General features: G+C 46.8%; 2 protein-coding genes across 4 annotated transcripts in view; one reads left to right on the top strand and one right to left on the bottom strand.

Annotated features, from left to right (window-relative positions):
• Positions 1 to 18,581, bottom strand: part of AZIN2 (antizyme inhibitor 2) — a 42,096-nt gene that overhangs the window by 13,300 nt on the left and 10,215 nt on the right. For both annotated transcript variants that reach the window (XM_032246817.1, XM_032246818.1), the window contains 5 exons: positions 16,579 to 16,751; positions 15,461 to 15,595; positions 13,518 to 13,683; positions 11,038 to 11,200; positions 9,728 to 9,840 (listed from right to left, as the gene is read on the bottom strand). In XM_032246817.1, the coding sequence (XP_032102708.1) occupies positions 9,728 to 9,840; positions 11,038 to 11,200; positions 13,518 to 13,683; positions 15,461 to 15,595; positions 16,579 to 16,751 (750 nt within the window). The remainder of the gene's footprint in view (positions 1 to 9,727; positions 9,841 to 11,037; positions 11,201 to 13,517; positions 13,684 to 15,460; positions 15,596 to 16,578; positions 16,752 to 18,581) is intronic.
• Positions 2,983 to 3,715, top strand: LOC116529231 (midkine-like). 2 transcript variants are annotated; one of them, XM_032246820.1, is made up of 2 exons: positions 2,983 to 3,063; positions 3,223 to 3,715. In XM_032246820.1, exons 1-2 carry the CDS (start codon positions 2,983 to 2,985, stop codon positions 3,415 to 3,417), a joined length of 276 nt encoding a protein of 91 aa, XP_032102711.1. In that variant the 3' UTR covers positions 3,418 to 3,715. The 2 variants fall into 2 exon arrangements, with proteins under 2 accessions (XP_032102711.1, XP_032102710.1); XM_032246819.1 differs by having other exon boundaries at positions 2,983 to 3,715.

Raw genomic sequence — 18,581 nt, 5'->3', positions numbered from 1 at the left:
TCCAGCCTGGAGCACCACTCCAACATGCCCAGCCCTAGAAAAGAGTTTTTAAAATTGAATATAGGCCAGGTACAGTGGCTCACGCCTGTAATCTCAGCACTTTGGGAGTCCAAGGCAGGCCGATCACTTGAAGTCAGGAGTTTGAGGCCAGCCTGGACAACATGATGAAACGCCATCTCTACTAAAATATAAAAATTAGCTGGATGTGGTGGTGTATGCCTGTAATCCCAGGTACTCAGAAGCTGGGTGCGGTGGCTCACACCTGTAATCCCAGCACTTTGGGAGGCTGAGGCAGGTGGATCACCTGAAGTCAGAAGTTCAAGACCAGCCTGACCAACATGGTAAAACCCCATCTCTATTAAAAATGCAAAAGTTAGCCAGGCATGGCGGTGGGTGGCTGTAATCCCAGCTACTTGGGAGGCTGAGGCAGGAGAACTGCTTGAACCTGGGAAGCAGAAGTTATAGTGAGCTGAGATTGTGCCATTGTACTCCAGCCTGGGCGACAGAGCAACACTGTCTCAAAAAAAAAAAAAGGCTGAGTGTAGTGGCTCACACCTGTAATCCCATAATCCCAACTCTTTGGGAGGCTGAGGCAGGCAGATCACCTGAGGTCAGGAGTTCAAGACCAGCCAGGTCAACATGGTCAAACCCCGTCTCTACTAAAAAAAAAAAAATACAAAAATTAGCTGGGCATGGTGGCTCATGCCTATAATCACGCTACTTGGGAGGCTGAGGCAGGAAGAATCACTTGAACCTGGGAGGTGGAGGTTGCAGTGAGCCGAGATCATGCCACTACACGCCAGCCCGGGCAACAAGAGCAAAACCCCATCTCAAAAAAAAAAAAAAAAATTAGCTGGGTGTGGTGGTGTATGCCTGTAATTCCAGGTACTCAGGAGGCTGAGGTAGGAGAATCGCTTGAACCTGGGAGGTGGAGGTTGCAGTAAGCCAAGATTATACCACTGCACTCCAGCCTGGGAGACTCCATCTCAAAAAAAAAAAAGCTTATAGTCTAGGTGTGGTAGCTTACGCCTGTAATACAAACACTTCGGGAGGATGAAGTAGGAGAATCGCTTGAGCCCAGGAGTTCAAAATCAGCCTAAGCAACACAGGAGACCCTGTCTCCAAAAAATTAAATAAATAAAATTAGCTGGGTGTGGTAGAACATACTTGTAATCCCAGCTACTCGGAAGGCTGAGGCAGGAGGAGGTTGAGGCTGCAGGACTGTGGCACTGTACTCCAGCCTAGGCTACAGAGCAAGACCCAATCTCAAAAAAAAAAAAAAAAAAAAACACCAAAGAAAAGAAAGGAAAAAAGTTTATAGAATAAGGACATGAAGAATGAAAATGTTTTGATATGGCTATACAATATATTTGTTTTTTAAACTAAGCATTATTATGAAACAAAAAGTTGGTTGGGCTCAGTGGCTCATGCCTGTAATCCCAACACTTTGGGAGGCCAAGGCAGGTAGATCGCCTGAGGTCAGGAGTCCCAGACCAGCCTGGCCAACATGGTGAAACCCCATCTCTACTAAAAATACAAAAATTAGCTGGGCGTGGTGGCACACACCTGTAATCCCAGCTATTCAGGAGGCTGAGGCAGGACAATCACTTCAACCTGGGAGGCAGAGGTTACAGTGAGCCGAAATCGCACCACTGCACTCCAGCAATAAATAAATAAATAAATAACGATAGTCAAAAAGTTTTTAAAAGTTTATAAAGTAAGTAAGTTATAGTAACTAAGGCAATGAGTGAGTTATAGTAACTCACTCATTGACTCATCCAGAGCCACTGCCAGTCCTGCAAGCTCCATTCATGGTAAGTGTGCTATACAGATGGACCATTTTTTATCTTTCATACCATACCAAACCTTTTCTTTTTTTTTTTTTTTAAGAGACCTTCAAAGCTACTGCACATCAACATACCAAACCTTTTCTATGTTTAGATACACACATATTCACCATTGTGTTACAATTGCCTACAGTATTCAGTACAATAACATGCCATAGAGGTTTGTAACCTGGGATCAGCAGGGTATACCAACCAGATAGCCTACTGCTATAGGCTACACAAAATTGCCTAAGGATGCATTTCTCAGAACACGTCCCAGTCATTAAGCGACAGATGACTGTAGCTACCTTACAAGATTAATGTAGAAATGAAGAGGCTAGTGCCACATAAAATGCTTAGTACAGCACCTGTTACCATAAGTGCACAATGACTTCAGCTGCCACCAGTATATATGTGAGGTTGGCAACCATGCAACACTGAATGCATATGGTAAAAGAGGAAGTGTCATTGGAGATAAATGAATAGAGTTGCATTAGGGTAGAGGATTGCAGAGAGTTTTTTTTTTTTTCTCTTTTTTAAAAAGTTCCTGTAAATGTTAAGTTGCTAATATAATTTTTTAAAATCTATTCAATTCAGCCTGGGAGTGGAGGCTGTAATCCCAACACTTTGGGAGGCTGAGGTAGGCAGATCACTTGAGGTCAGGAGTTTAAGACCAGCCTGGCCAACATAGTGAAACCTGGTCTCTACTAAAAGTACAAAAAGCTGGGTGTGGTGGCACATGCCTGTAATCCCAGCTACTTGGGAGGCTGAGGCAGCCTGAACCCAGGAGGCAGAACCCAGGAGGCAGAGGTTGCAGTGAGCCAAGACCACACCACTGCACCCCAGCCTGGACAACAGAGTGAGACTCCATCTCAAAAAAAAAAAAAAAATCTATTCAATTCTAACATATACTGAGCACCTACTCTGTGCCAGGTTCTGTACTAGGGAAACAGTTTATTGAATGATTCATTCATTCACAATTCATTCAACAGATATTTAGTGAGCACTTACTATGTGCCAGGCCCTGTGTCTGGTGCCGGGAACTCAGAGGAAACTAATTGGACAAGGTGGCTGCCCTCATAGAGCCTACCTGCTAATGGAGAAGACGGACTATAGGCAAGTAAATAAAAACAACAAGATAGACTGCCGCCCCAGGATGCAGCACCGAAGCTTCCTTCTCCTCTCTCTCCTTGCTCTGTTGGCGCTCACCTCCGCGGTGGCCAAAAAGAAAGACAAGGTGAAGAAGGACTGCCTAGGGATAGAGTGCGCGGAGGAGTGGGCCCGGGGGCCCTGCACCCCCAGCAGCAAGGATTGCGGCATGGGTTTCCGAGACTGCTGCTGCGGGGCCCAGACCCAGCGCATCAGGTGTAGGATCCCCAGCAACTGGAAGAAGGAGTTTGGAGCCGACTGCAAGTACAAATTTGAGAGCTGGGGTGCGTGTGATGGGGGCACCGGCACCAAATTCCGCCAGGGCACCCTGAAGAAGGTGCGCTACAATGCCCAGTGCCAGGAGACCATCCGCGTGACCAAGCCCTGCACCCCCAAGACCAAAGCCAAGGCAAAAACCAAGAAAGGGAAGGGAAAGGACTAGAGGTCAAGCCTGGATGCCGAGGAGCTCCTGGTGTTACCTGGGGCCTGGCCCAAGCCTTCCCTCTCCCTGGCCTGAGATATGACCCGCCAGTGCCTTCTGTCTGCTTGTTAGCTTTAATCAATCATGCCCCGCCTTGTCCCTTTCACTGCCCAGCCCCACCCCTAAGTGCCCAAAGTGAGGAGGGACAAGGGATTCTGGGAAGCCTGAGCCTTCCCCAGAGCAATGTGAGTCCCAGAGCCCACTTTGTTCTTCCCCACGATTCCGTTACTAAGAAACACATTAAATAAACTGAATTTCCCCACCCCCCAAAAAATGAAAAAAAAAAAAAAACAAGATAATTAACAGAATATAATAGGTTGTGAAGAAAACAAGCAGGGTGTCAGAATTGTATCTGACTAGGGGAGATGAGCCCACTTCAGAGAGGCAGTCAGGAAAGATCTCTCTGAGGAGGTGACATCTGAGCTGAGACATAAAGAAAGAGAATATAGCAGCTGTCTCAGGGGCGAGTGGAAGAGCATTATGAGCAGAGTGAATGCAAAGGCCCTGAGAGCAGAAACAACTTAGGTGTTACAGAAACAGAAAGGAGGCCAGTGAGACTGGAGCAGGTAAGTAGAGCTGAAAACAGGGGAAGGAGTGAGGGCAGAGGTGGCTGGGAAGATGCCGGGAGCCTTGCTGGTTGTGATAAAGAGTCTAGGTTTTATTCTGAGAGCAATGGGAAGCCACAGATGGTGTCAAGCAGAGGACGGGCATCAGCTTTGGGATTTTAAAAGATCGCTCCGTCTGCAGTGTGGAAAATGGGTGGTAAGCAGGTAGGCGTAGGGGCAGAAAACCAGTTAATAGTTACTGCAGTAGCTCAAGCAGCAGGCAATGGTGGCTTGCATTAGGGTGGTGACAGAGAAGGAATTCACTAAATTCAAAACATATTTCGGAACTACACTCAAGAATTCTAGGCGGATTGCATGTGGAAGTAGAGGGAAAGCAAGAATCAAGAATAATGCTGACTTTTTTAGCTTCAACAGTTGGCTAGTGGCAGTGCTACTTACCGAGACAAGTTTGGGGTTGGAAATCAAGAGTTTGGTTCTGAACAAGTTAAATTTGAGATGTCAGTGAAAGCCTAGTAGGAATGTCAAGTGACTAATAGGATGTGCAAGTCTGGAGCTCAGGGGTGCAATCCAGCTTAGAGGTAGTAATTTGGGAGTGATGAGAGTATGGAAGATACTAAGAGCCTCAGTCTGGAAGCATTTACCTTGGAAGTACACACAGAGAAGATCAAAGACTGAGGCTGAGACAGTCAACACTTAAAGGGTGAGCAGGAGAAGTGCCAATGATACAAGGTGGGAACAGCAGAGGAGTAGCCACGGCCCAGGATGTTGCCACAGAAGCCAGGAGAGGAGAGTGTGAAAACAGAGGAGGGACAGAAGAGCCACATGGAAGAGCTAGCAGCATGGAAGTGACTTTCAAGAGCATCTTCCATGGCATCGTGGAAGAGATACCCAACTGGAGAGTCTGGAAGGGCTGAGGGAGCTGAGTGAGCGGGTGGGTACAGACCACTCGGTGGAGAAGTTCAGACATGAAGGGCAATGCCAACTTAGAAAGTCCCTAGAAGTTGTTCCTGGAAACACATTTGACCATTAAGTATACAAAGAGATGTCCAGCTTTGCTAGTGATCAGGGAAATGCAAATCAAGACATAATGAGATGCCATTTTACATCCATTCCACCAGGAAAATGTTTTCAGTCTGGCAGTACCCCGTGCTGGGGAAAACGCAGATCCACCGAGTCTCTCACACACTGCTGGTGGGATTGTCAGTACAACACTTCAGAAAACAGTTTGGCACTGTCTCATGAAGCCAAACATTCACATGCCCTATGGCCAGCCTTTGCACTCCTTGCTCACTCATCAGAGAGAGAGGAATAAGAATTCACAGTGACAGTATTCACAGTAGCAAAAACCCAGAGACAGTCCAAATGCCTTGAGAAGAGAATGGACAAATAAAGTGCAGCATACTCACCAAAAGAGTGCTACACAGCAATGGAATGAATAGACTCTAGAGACATGCGGCAGGGTGGGTGGCTCTTAGACTGTGATGTGAAGGGAGAAAAAGCCCAGAAAGGTTACATGCATCAAAGTACCCTTTAATAAAGCGAAAAAGAAACACAATAAATTATAAATACACTTGAGGAATAGATTTAGACGTGATAAACCTATACTGAAAAAAGGGAAGCCAGAGAATGATAATGCATGAGTCGAGATAGTGAGGACTTTGCATGGAAGGCGACATAGGTTAAATGATAAGGATGCTTATTACGCTAAAAAGAAAACAAAAACAAGATCTCCCATGGAGCATTTTTATTCCAGAGCTGATTGAGATGCTATTAAATCTACCTAATTTCAAAAAAAAAAAAAAAATACCAGGCAGAGAAACATGTTCAAAAGAACCAAAGGGAAGTTCAGGAAATTCACCAATCAGGAAAATCTAAGACTCAGGAAACTCCACAGGAAAAGTAACTCAGTTTAAAATTACAAAAAAAAAAAAAGATTCAAAAAGAGGGTGCAGGCCAGGCACAGTGGCTCACACCTGTAATCCCAGCATTTGGGAGGCTGAGGCTGGACAATCACTTGGGGCCAGGAGTTCTCAGCCAGCCTAGACAACATAGCAAGACCGCATCTCTACAAAAAAGAAAAAGAAAAAAAAAAAGAGTCTGGGGAAACCAAAGGGTTAAGAAAGACATGGCACCGGTGCAGTGGTTCACACCAGCACTTTGGAAGGCTGAGGCAGGTAGATCACTTGAGGTCAGGAGTTCGAGCCCAGCCTGGCCAACATGGTGAAATCCTGTCTCTACTAAAAATACAAAAATGGAACAGACGTGGTGGCATGCATCTGTAATCCCAGCTACTTGGGAAGGTGAGGCAGGAGAATCGCTTGAACGCGGGAAGCAGAGGTTGCAGTGAGCCAAGATCACATCACTGCACTCTAGCCTAGGTGACAGAGCAAGACTCTGTCTCAAAAAAAAAAAAAAAAAAGAGAGAGAGAGACATGGCAACCAAATGCACCATGCAGACCTTCTTTGCCTCCTAATTTCAGCAAATTAGTATAAAAACCATTATGAGACACTTGATATCTCAACACTGATGATGGAGGAGACTATGAAATTATTCATTTTTTAATTTGATAATGGAATTGTGATTTTTCAAGTTCTTTATTTTTTAGAAACATTTATAGTACTAAAATTTTTTTAAGTTCCAGTAATATTTGTTTTGTACTTTTCTCATACATGGTTGTAGCTTGTATACTGATCACACACACACACACACGCATATACACATTTCTATCCAAAAGGATTATATTTCCAAAGCACAGACAATTCCTCTGCAGGCCTCAACACAGTGATTTGAATATTGAGCATACTGCTTTGAGAGTACTGAATTATATGCTAAATTTATAAAAATAAAAAACAGGATGGGTGCAGTGGCTCACACCTGTAATCCCAACACTTTGGGAGGCCAAGGCAGGCAGATCACAAGGTCAGGTGTTCGAGACCAGCCAGGCCAACATAGTGAAACCCCCATCTCTACTAAAAATACAACAAATTAGCTGGGCACGGTGGCAGGCGCCTGTAATCCCAGCTACTCGGGAGGCTGAGGCAGGAGAATCGCTTGAACCTGGGAGGCAGAGGTTGCAGTGAGACAAGATTACCCCATTGCACTCCAGCCCAGGCAACAGCACGAGACTCTGTCTCAAAAATAATAAAAATAAAATAAAATATAAAATAAAAAACACACAAATAAAGGGCCAAGCATGGTACAATGATAAGAAGTATACCTTGAGCCAAGGATTATACATTTTCATATAACTGTTTGTTTGTTTGTTTGTTTGTTTTGAGACAGACTCATACTCTGTCGCCCAGGCTGGAGTGCATGGTGTAATTTCAGCTTACTGCAACCTCCACCTCCTGGGCTCAGGTGACTCTCCTGCCTCAGCCTCCTGGGTAGCTAGGATTACAGGCATGCACCACCATGCCCAGCTAATTTTTGCATTTTTAATAGAGATAGGGTTTCACGATGTTGACTAGGCTGGTCTCAACTCCTGGCCTCAGGTGATCCACCCACCTCGGCCTCCCAAATTGCTGAGATTACAGGCTTGAGCCGCCATACCCGTCCTCATACAACTTTTTATACCAAAGTATAAACACAAAGTTCCAGGGAAGAAAGAGCAGGTATGCAAAGAAAGATGTCATAACTATTATACTTGTAAGGTGACCTTCCTTGGGAAAGAAGGTGCAGATCCCCCAGCCAGGCTGAATCCCTCTGACACACACTCCCAACACCACAAGAATTAACTTATTGTGTGTATTGTCATTTATGCACGGTCTGATTCCCCCGCCAGGCTGTAGGCCCCACTCTGGAGGTGCTCACGTGGCCAGACTTGGAAAGCATTTGAAAGCCTAAAGGAAGAAACTGCAGCATCGTCCAGAGAAGGAACAGCACAGACCACAAAGAGAGTCAAACATCCCGGTGCCCAAGTCAGGAATGCCAGCTAGAGATCAGCCAAAGCAGAGAGCCTGGTGGAGGGCATGGCAGTGGACTGGAACCATCTTCTCCTCTTCTGAGGAGCCGATGAAGGGAGTGGAGAGCAGGTGAGAGCCAGCATGCAACAGGAAGATGGGGACTGGAGGGGCAGAGTAACAGGGATGTGGGCTACCACAGGAATGCGAGCAATGCTAGTGTGTCAGACTACAGAGCTCAGCATTCCTCAGCTCTTCTGGGAGGCCTACTCCGACCAGCGGATGTAACCACATTTAACCATGGAATGAAGCTCCATCAAGCTCATCCATGGTGCCTGGGCACCTGGAGGAAGGAGGGAGGGAGGGGTTCCCTAGGCTGACAGAGGGATAACAGGCAGGAAGAGCCACAAAGTGGAGTTGATTTTCAAGACCCCTCTAATTGACTCTTGAAAAGCTGGATAGGATGGGAAGGGAAGGAAAAACATATTGAGTGCTAGTTAGGCACTTCAAGGCATACAAGGAAAGTTTCCTGCCAGGAAGAGGGGCTGCACAAAGGTCAAGAGACGGAAAGAGCCCGGGCACGGTGGCTCGTGCCTGTAATCCCTGCACTTTGGAAGGCCTAGGTGGGTGGATGATTTGAGGCCAGGAGTTCGAGACCAGCCTGGACAACATGGTGAAACCCTACCTCTACTAAAAATACAAAAATTAGCTGTGCGCGGTGGCGGACTCCTATTGTCCCACCTACTCGGGAGGCTGAGGCAGGAGAATCAACTGAACCCAGGAGGCGGAGGTTGCAGTGAGCTGAGATCGTGTCACTCCAGCCCAGGTGTCCGAGAGAGGTTCCGTCTCAAAAAAAAAAAAAAAAAAGAGCGAGAGAGAGAGAGAGAGAGAGAGAGACAGATGAGAAGATACAATGGAGAGAGGAAGATACAATGATGTCTGATTTTCTTTCTCCTCTCAAAGATGCCCATTAAAGGTGCTGGAGGCCCTGGGCTGGGCTCCACAGGCTAGGAGGAATGTTTTATGTATTCCTGTTCCCCTGTTAATATAGAAAAACCCACTGTTGATGAACTGTTTCTACTTCCAGGAAGTTGCCCCAGAGCTGTAACCAGACATATATTCACAATGCTAAAAAGAGGAAACCAAGTGTCCAACCACTAGAGTTAGATTGGTTAAAATACTACATAGTCATCAAAAAGCACATTGTCAAAGATCAGTTAATGGCACAGAAAGAACTACACCTCATATAAATGGAAAAAGCAGGTTACAAAACAATATGATTCCAATGTCATGAAAAAAGTATAAGGCTTTTTTTCTTTTTTTTTTTCTTTTGAGAGGGAGTTTTGCTCTGTTGCCCAGGCTAGAGTACAATAGCACAATCTCAGCTCACTGCAACCTCTGCCTCCCAGGTTCAAGTGGTTCTCCTGCCTCAGCCTCCTGAGTAGCTGGGATTATAGGCATGTGCCACCATGCCCAGCTAATTTTCTATTTTTAGCAGAGATGAGGTTTCACCATGTTGGTCAGCCTGGTCTCTAACTCCTGACCTCATATGATCCACCCACCTCGGCCCCCCAAAGTGCTGGGATCACAGGCATGAGCTACCATGCCCGGTCCCAGTTTTTTAAATATATAATGTTCAAAGAGTCGTTCTCTGTGTGGTAGGATTATGGGTGATAACTGTTATCCTTATTGTCTCTTATCAACAATAAATATGTTTGACTTTTTTTAAATTAGACAAAAACACAACAAATGTTATTGAAATACACACACACAATTGAAAACACGCCCACATGGGGTAAGCTTACCTTCTGCAGGATGGGGGTAGGGCAGACGTTGTCAAACAGGACTGAGTTGAAGATCCCATACACGCCCTCATCAAGGTGGTACACGATGGTCTTGGAGGCAGAACCGTTTTCCTCTGCAGGAGGGGAGGGGTCGGGGCAGCACAAGTAGCAATGTAAGGGGGGTGGTAGTGGGGCTGGCACAGCAGTGGGCTCTGCAAGGAAGCAAAATGGCTGCCTATTTCTCAACCATGAGGTGGGGCCTGCCACAAAAGCCACCAGCGGCCATCCTTCCAATGACATGGGTTCACTGCCATATTTGTAACACTCACTCTTACAGCCAAGCAACCCTGCTCAGGACACACTCCCCTGCCTGCCTCTGAGACCCTAGATGCCCCAGGACAGGCAGAACAGCCCACCCAAACTCAAGACCCCAAAAGGTTAAGACACTTGTTCAGAGGCACACGATAGGGCAGTGGATGAGCCAGAATGGGAAGCCAGGCCTCTTGGTCGGATTAAATGGGACAATCCCCCAGGTCTATAAAGGAAGCCAGAAGAATGCCACATATGTAAACAGGACATTCTACCTGGAGCCCACCACCCTTCCACGTGAATTCTCTCTGGGGAAGAGTGCACAGTCCTGAGGCTTTCCTGCCTGAGGGTCCCAGAGCAGAAGGCAAAGTCTCAAGATCAGAGTCCAAGACAGCTGTTACCCACAGGCGGCTGTCCCGGACTTATCTGGAAGGGCAGGGAAGAGCACTGATGTTGGTGATGCGGGGGGTGGGCCCAGAAGCTCTGAGTCAGCCTAACTTGAACTTCAATCCCAGCACTGCCCCTTATCAGCCATGTGACCTTGGGCTAATGACTCAGCCTCCCCCTGCCTATGTTGTCATCTCTAAAGTGGACTCAAACAAATATAAGCTGTCATTAATTATTTTCATTACATTATGAGAAGCAGTAGGGTGAGTAGGAGCCTGTATTTTGGAGAGGAGACAGACATGGGGTCAAATGCAGGCTCTTACTAGCTATTAAGCAATTCACTTGTATTCTCTCTGGCTCTCAGTTTCCTTATCTGTAAAATGGGGTCCATAGAGTATCTATTCTCTCTAAGGTTGTTTTGCTCTCAATCTTCACAAAATATGAACATGCCTAGGAAAAAAGATGCTAAATAAATGTCTTGAGGTGGGGTGACCTGATTGTAAGTTTCCCTAGCAAGAACCTATTCTCCAGATCGCCCATCCTCTGCCACTGGATCTAAAACCAGATCCTGCTCAGCCAACCACCGTCCCCACCTTCAGGGGAGAACAGGGCTCCACTGCTCTCCTGGCACCTACCCTCCCTGCCAGGCTGGTCCAGAAGAACCTCCTTCTTGGCAATGATGCTGACTGCCACAGTGAAGGCCGAGGTTACATAGTAGCGCCCCAGCTCAGCAAGGATGTCCACACCACAGCCCTCTGGGAAGTACAGGTCCAAGGCGGAGTTGATCACAGAAGCAATCTGGTAGGAGGAGAACGGGGAGACAATTATCTGTTTGAAATGTGGGCTTTATACTGAAGACTTGTTACAGCTCCAAGTCTGTTTCTCGAAAGCTGCTTTGATTTCAGGAAGAAGGATTTGGTAGCTGCTAAGGCCCCGGCTGGTAACTGTGGACAGCTGGCCAAAAAGGTAGGAGGGGGACAGAGCTGGGTAGAGAGCCGCATGCTTCTGTAAATCACCCCCTCCATGGCCCCACAATGGGAAGGGGTACTCTTCATATCACACTTGGTACTCAGATTCCAGAAGCCCTGATGTGGATCTTTCTTTCATAAATAACCCGTTTGTTAAATACAGTTGACCCCTGACAAACACAGGTTTGAACTGTGTGGGTCCACTTATGCATGGATTTTCTTCTGCCTCTGCCACCCCTGAGACAGCAAGACCAAGCCCTCCACTTCCTTCTCCTCTTCCTCTGCTGACTCAACTTGAAGGCAATGAGGATAATGACCTTTATGATGATCCACTTCCACTTAATGAATAGTAAATACATTTTCCCTTCCTTATGATTTTCTTAACCGCATTTTATTTCTGGCTGGGCATAGTGGTTCATGCCTATAATCCCAGAACTTTGGGAGGCTGAGGTGGGCAGATCACTTGCGGTCAGGAGTCTGAGACCAGCCTGGCCAAGATGGTGAAACCCTGTCTCTACTAAAAATACAAAAAATAGCTGGGCATGGTAGCATGTGCCTGTACTCCCAGCTACTTGAGAGGCTGAGACATGAGAATCACTTGAACCCAGAAGGCGGAGGTTGCAGTGAGCCAAGATCATGCCACTGCACTCCTGCCTGGGTGATAGAGAGAGAGAGAGACCCTGTCTAAAAAAAAAAAAAAAAAAAGATTGTATTTCCTCTAGCTTACTTTATTGTAAGAATACAATAAAGTAAGTATTGTATTGGCTGGGTACAGTGGCTCACACCTACCTATAACCACAACACTTTGGAGGGCTGAGGCAGGTGGATCACCTGAGGTCAGGAGTTTGAGACCAGCCTGGCCAACCTGATGAAACTCTGTCTCTACTAAAAATACAAAAATTAGCTGGGCGTGGTGGCGGGCTCCTGTAATCCCAGCTACTCAGGAGGCTGAGACAGGAGAATCACTTGAACTAGGGAGGCGGAGTTTGCAGTGAGCCGAGATTATGCCATTGCATTCCAGCCTGGGTGACAGAGCGAGACTTCATCTTAGAAAAAAAAAAAAAAAAGAAAAAGAAAGAAAAGAATACAGTATATAAAAATGTCACACACAAAATATCTGTTAATCAACTCTTGGTTATTAATAAGGCTTCCTGTCGACAGTAGGCTATTAGTAGCTAAGCTTTGGGGGAATCAAAAGTTACATGCAGATTTTTAAATGTGTAGGGTGTCGGTGCCCCTAAGCCCTGTGTTGTTCAAGGGTCAATTTGTTATACTCTCGATTACAGAAAATTGAGAAAATACAGAAAAGGAAAAAGAAGATAAAAGTCACTTCTAATTATATCACCTAGATGAATCTAATTACCGTTAACTTTTTGCAGTACTGTCTTTAACTATTTTTTATACAAATGCTATTTTTTATTATAAGCATGATAGGTCTCTGTATGCTTTTATAACCTGTTTTACTTAATAGACTGTGAATGACCTCCCCACATTGAGTAAATGTTTTCATTAAAAGAATGTACCATAATTTAACCACTCTTGAGTATTAAGATGGACCAGGGAAGTCCACTGGACTTCTGTTATGAACAAAGCTAAAACAGCCATCTTTGAGGCAAATTATTTCTGCGGGGTCAATGCCTAGATATCGGTCTTCCCAAAGGAGGTGCCTTCCAGGAAGAGGCGCCCTCTAGTGGTTGGAGTGGGAACTGCTAGGACACATTTTTCTTGACTTCACAGTGAAAGGGAATGGAGAAGAGCCAAGGAGTGGACAAAATGTTGGTTTTCCTTTCCCTGCCTCTCACCCGATTTCTCATCAGCCCATCTGAGTGTGAATAGGCCTATCCAGCCCCTTAAAGAGCCTTACGACTTATGTAAATGTGTCCTGGTTATGCCTCAAACTGGCTGGGGAAGTGCATGGCAGGCAGAACTGGGTTTTTGCTTTGGGCTCAGAAAGTGACATAACCTCCATAAGCCTCGGCTTGCTCAGCTGTAGCACAGGGTTAATAAGCAGTGAGATCGCCTAGGTAAGCACCAAGCATTGCATGTGGTGCATAGGACCCACGCACAGTGGTCTTCCTCCGATCATCTCACCCCTCCCTATCCCCCCCAAATAGAACCCAGCACGACACTACCAGCTCCAGGGTTACCTCTTCAAATCTCACTTTGGCCCCTTCTGTGCCAGGGAAGCCGCCACCAAGGTCCAGGACGTGCATCCTGTGACCCAGCTCGGTGCCCATTTCAAACACGAGCCGGGCATCTGCGATAGACTGAGCGTAGGCCTGAGGATCAGGACAGCCGCTGCCAACATGAAAACTGGGAAGGGAAGAAAAGCCTCAGCTGACATGCAGGGCTCTGAGTGCCACCACCTGAGCCCCAGCCAAGAGTGACGTTGGGCAGGCACATGAGACACTGTGCCCATTTTGCAGATGTGGTGACTGAGGGCCTGAAATGTTAAATGGGTTGCCAAGAGCATATGGCAAGGGAGGACTGAACAGAAGGCTCGATCCAAGGTCTCCTGGAACTTGGTGCTCCTCCCATCCCTCCTTCGGGGATGAGAGCCAGGGCCCCTAAGTCAACCAGATCTGGCTGTGCTCCCAGTCAGCAGGGTGGCCTTGGCAGCTTACTCAGCTTTGTTTTAGTTTCCCCACCTATAATACGGACACAAGACCCACACCACACAAGGCTGTGAGATAATGCTCGTGAAGCACTTAGCACAGCACCTAGCACATCCTAAGTACAGAATAAACGAAGCCCTATATTAGGTAGTTCATTGTTCCTTCGGTTGATCATTATTTCTCCTTCCATATCCCTGTAAGAAAAGAGGCACACAGCTGGGTGCAGTGGCTCATACATGTAATCCCAGCATTTTGGGAGGCTAAGGCAAGAGGATTGCTTGAGCCCAGGAGTTTGAGACCAGCCTGGGCAACAGAGTGAGATCCCATCTCTCTCTTTTTTTTTTTTTTAGATGGAGTCTCACTCTGTTACCCAGGCTGGAGTGCAATGGATCTCGGCTCACTGCAACCTTTGCCTCCCAGATTCGAGCAATTCTCTCACCTCAGCCTCCCGAGTAGCTGGGATTACAGGCACCCACCATCATGCCCAGCTAATTTTTTTTTTTTTTTTGTATTTTTGTAGAGATGGGGTTTCATCATGTTGACCTGGCTGTTCTCGAACTCCTGACCTCAGGTGATCCGCCTGCCTTGGCCTCCCAAAGTGCTGGAATTACAGGCGTGAGCCACCATGCCCGGCCATGACCCTATCTCTACAATAAATAAAAATTAATCAGATGTGGTGACACACACTGTGGACACAGATACTTTGGGAGGCTGAGGCAGGAGAGAGAATTGCTTGAGTCTGGGAGGTCAAGGCTGCAGAAAACCATGATCATGCCACTGCACTCCAGCCAAGGTGACAGAGTAAGACCCTATCTCTCTCTCTCTTTTTTTTCTTTTCTTTTCTTTTTTTTTTTTTTTTGAGATAAAGTCTCCCTCTGTAGCCCAGGCTGGAGTGCAGTGGCATGATCTCGGCTCAATGCAATCTCCTCCTCCTGGGTTCCTGTTCAAGCAATTCTCCTGCTGCAGCCTCCTGAGTAGCTGGGATTACAGGCATGCCACCATGCCCAGCTAACTTTTTTTTGTATTTTTAGTAAAGATGGGGTTTCACCATGTTGGCCAGGCTGGTCTTGAATTCCTGACCTTGTGATCCACCTCCTTCAGCTTCCCAAAGTGCTGGGATTACAGGCATGAGCCACCATGCCTGGCCTGAGACCCTGTCTCAAAAAGAAAAGAAAAGAGGCCTCTCAAGAGTGTAGCTGCATGACCTTTGTCCAACAGGCTGGTAAAACACCCTCAAAGCCAGGTCCCTGGATGGAACTTCCTGGGACGAGACCTTCTGGGGATCCTGGGGTTGGGGAAGAGTCCATTCCAAACTTCCTTTTTAAACAGAGGAAATTCCCAAATGGCAGAATTCCAGGCCCAGGGACAGGCCCTGCTGGGAGGCCGTGGGGAAGGTCTCATATAAAATTAAATTCCTGGGAAAGAGCCAGGAGCCTGGCATGGGTGGGGACAGTAGGGGTTTTCCCAGTGCTCACCTCACACCCACCACCTCCACATGGCTCTTCTTGGCACTTTCAAGCAGGTGTCTGCAGGATTTCAGTGGCACTCCAAACTTCAGGCTCAGGCGGCTCAGGGAGTGGGAGTCATCGTTAGCAATGCACAGAACCATCCTGATGAGACACGCAGTGCCCCTCTGCTGCACAAACCCTGTCACCCCACCCCAGCCACGTCTCTCAATCAAGGGCTGTGAACTACATGGCTCAGAGCCACCCACCCCCACAGGCTCCCTGACCCCTCCCTCTCCCTACACAGCCAATCAACCTGCAAGTCCTGTCTATTCCATTCCCTAAATGTCCCAGGACTCATCCCTGCAGCCCCTGCCCTGGTCCAGACCTCACCAACCTTTCCTGGGGCAGCTCCAGTTCCTCCAAATCAGTCTCCACATCAGTCAGAGCTTTCAAATTTGTTATGTATGAGAGGAATCATTTTTAAACAAAGCCTTAAGGAGAACACATTAATATTATGATGGAAGCTGCTTTGGATGGACTAGAGTGGCCCATCACCTGGCCCCACCCCTCGGCCCAAGGTTCCTCCTGAGAAGTCCAAGGCTGTCCAGTAATCATGTAAAAGGCACAGCCAGAGCAAAGCATCCACCCTGACCCCTTCCAAAGTCCATTTGCATCGGGTCCCTGCCCCCAACCAGTATCTCCTTCACCCTCCACACACAGCATGCTGCATTCACACCAAGTTTCTGCTTACCCTTGAACACCCCATGCTGTTTGCAATCTCAATACATTTCCTTATGAGGTTCACTCTTTATGCCCTCTCCAAATCCTTTTCATTCCTCAAGGCCCGCTTCAAATGGCACTTCCTTCATGAAGCTTTCCTGACTACCCCTCAGCTCTCTCAAGACTGTGACTTTGGCCTCCATAATACCATGGGTCTCACTCTGCCTGGGGCTTTAACCAGTTATTTCTGCTTTTGTTCTAGCTAGATCCTAGCATCCTGGGTCCAGTCCAGGAGTACCTGGCCCAACCTCCTGGGTGACTGTGGCTGGGTCCAGGACAAGATGACCTGCCCCAGCTCCACTCCCTCACCCCACCCTGGCCCTCACTCCACAGCTCAGCCTCCCCATGAGTGGCTCTCAGCTTACTTGGCACTGGGGTGACTCTTTACCACCTTTGCCAGCTCCATCTCATTGTCAAAGCTCAGCAGCTGGATCCCATGCTTGGCAGCATACTTGATCTGTGCAATTTGCTTACAGGGGTTGGTGTAGACGATCTTACTGGCAGGGATTCCAATATGCTGGGCCAACTCCATCTCTGCCTATGGGGACCCAAAGGTGGTGGTAAGGAGGCCCAAGGGCCTGCTGGCCCACAGAGCCCAAGAAAGCACAGATGAGGGCAAAGTCATGGGTATGCATAAGGAGGCCCCTAACAGGTGGGCCTTGCTCTAACACAACAGATACATAGAAATCAGGACTTACATGGTTTCACCATTCTTTGATAAACAAGGCTGCCATGTACAGCCATGCAGGTGGTATACTGCACAATCCTGGGAGGTGGGGGGTTCCCATTCAGAATGAATAGAGAGTAGATTTGTATATTTATTACAACTTCCTGGCAGTAAGGCACCTCATTCTAAGAAAATCAGTATATTTATAATAACAATTAAGTGTCTTAAGGAAGGGGTACGTTTTTCTAATTTACATAAAGGCATTATATGGACTCATGGTACCCCTGACAACAGGCTTCTGACACATTTTCCTGGCAAATTTAAATGTTTAAATATTACTTGGAAAACAGTATGAAGATTCCTCAAAAAACTAAAAATAGGACAGGGCTCAGTGGCTCATGCCTGTAATCCCAACACTTTGGGAGGCCAGGGCAGGCAGGTCACTTGAGAACAGGAGTTTGAGACCAGCCAGGGCAACATGGCAAAACCCTGTCTCTATTAAAAATACAAAAATTAGCCAGGCACGGTGTTGTGCACTTGTAGTTCCAGCTACTCAGGAGGCTGAGGCAGGAGAATTGCTTGAACCCAGGAGGCGGAGGATGGAGTGAGTCAATATCATGCCACTGCACTCCAGCCTGGGCGACAGAGCCAGACACCATCTCAAAAAATAGAACTACCGACTATCACATGATCCAGCAACCCAATACTGGGTATACATCCAAAAGAAAAGAAATCAATGTATAGAGGAGACAGCTGCACTCACATGTTCACTGCAGCATTATCCACAATCGCCAAGGTATGCAAGCAACCTAAGTGTCCATCAGCAGATGAACAGATAAAGATAATGTGGGCCACATACACAATGGAATACTGTGTGAGCCACATACACCGCGGAATATTACTTGGCCTCAAAAAAGCAGGAAATCCTGTCATTCGCAACAACAGGGATGAACCTGAAGGACATCATGTTAAATGAAATAAGCCAGGCACAAAAAGACAAACATGCATGGTCTCACTTAGCAAATGTGGAATCTAAGAAGGTCAAACTCAGGGCCAGATGTGGTGGCTCACACCTGTAATCCCAGCACTTTGGGGGGCCAAGGTGGGTGGATTACGAGGTCATAAGATTGAGACCATCCTGGCCAACATGGTGAAACCCCACCTCTACTAAAACTACAAAAATTAGCTGGGTGTGGTGGCGCGTGCCTGTAGTCCCAGCTACTCGGCAGGCTGAGGCAGGAGAATCACTTGAACTCGGGAGGCAGAGGTTGCAGTGAGCCAAGATCACGCCACTGCATGCCAGCCTGGTGACAGAGCGAGACTCTGTCTCAAAAACAAAAAAAGAAAGTCAAACTCGGAGAAGCAGCATAGAATGGTGGTTGTCAAGGACTGGGGTTGGTGGTGAGGGGGCAGTGGGAAGAAGTTGGTCAAAGGATACAAAGTTTTAGTCAGGAGAATTAAGTTCAAGAAATCTAATGTATATCACAATAACTATAGTTAATAACAATATATGGTATATTCGGAAATTTCTAAGAGAATAGACCTTAGGTGTTCTCACCACAAAAAAAAAGGTAAGTATGTGAGTTAATGCCTAATTAGCTTGTTAACCATTCCACAACATATACATATATCAAAACATCATGTTGTATGCCATAAATATATACAACTTTTTTTTTTTTTTTTTTTTTTTTTTTTTTTTTT

The sequence above is a fragment of the Sapajus apella genome, unplaced genomic scaffold (assembly GCF_009761245.1).
Source record: "Sapajus apella isolate SASKATOON/1434 unplaced genomic scaffold, GSC_monkey_1.0 scaffold62, whole genome shotgun sequence".
NCBI lineage: Eukaryota > Metazoa > Chordata > Mammalia > Primates > Cebidae > Sapajus > Sapajus apella.
Note: the sequence above shows the minus strand (reverse complement) of the source record. Positions and strands in the feature narration are given on the sequence as shown.

Coding starts and splice junctions, on each gene's coding strand:
- LOC116529231 (XM_032246819.1), top strand. CDS start 2,983: ATGCAGCACCGAAGCTTCCTTCTCCTCTCTCTCCTTGCTCTGTTGGCG.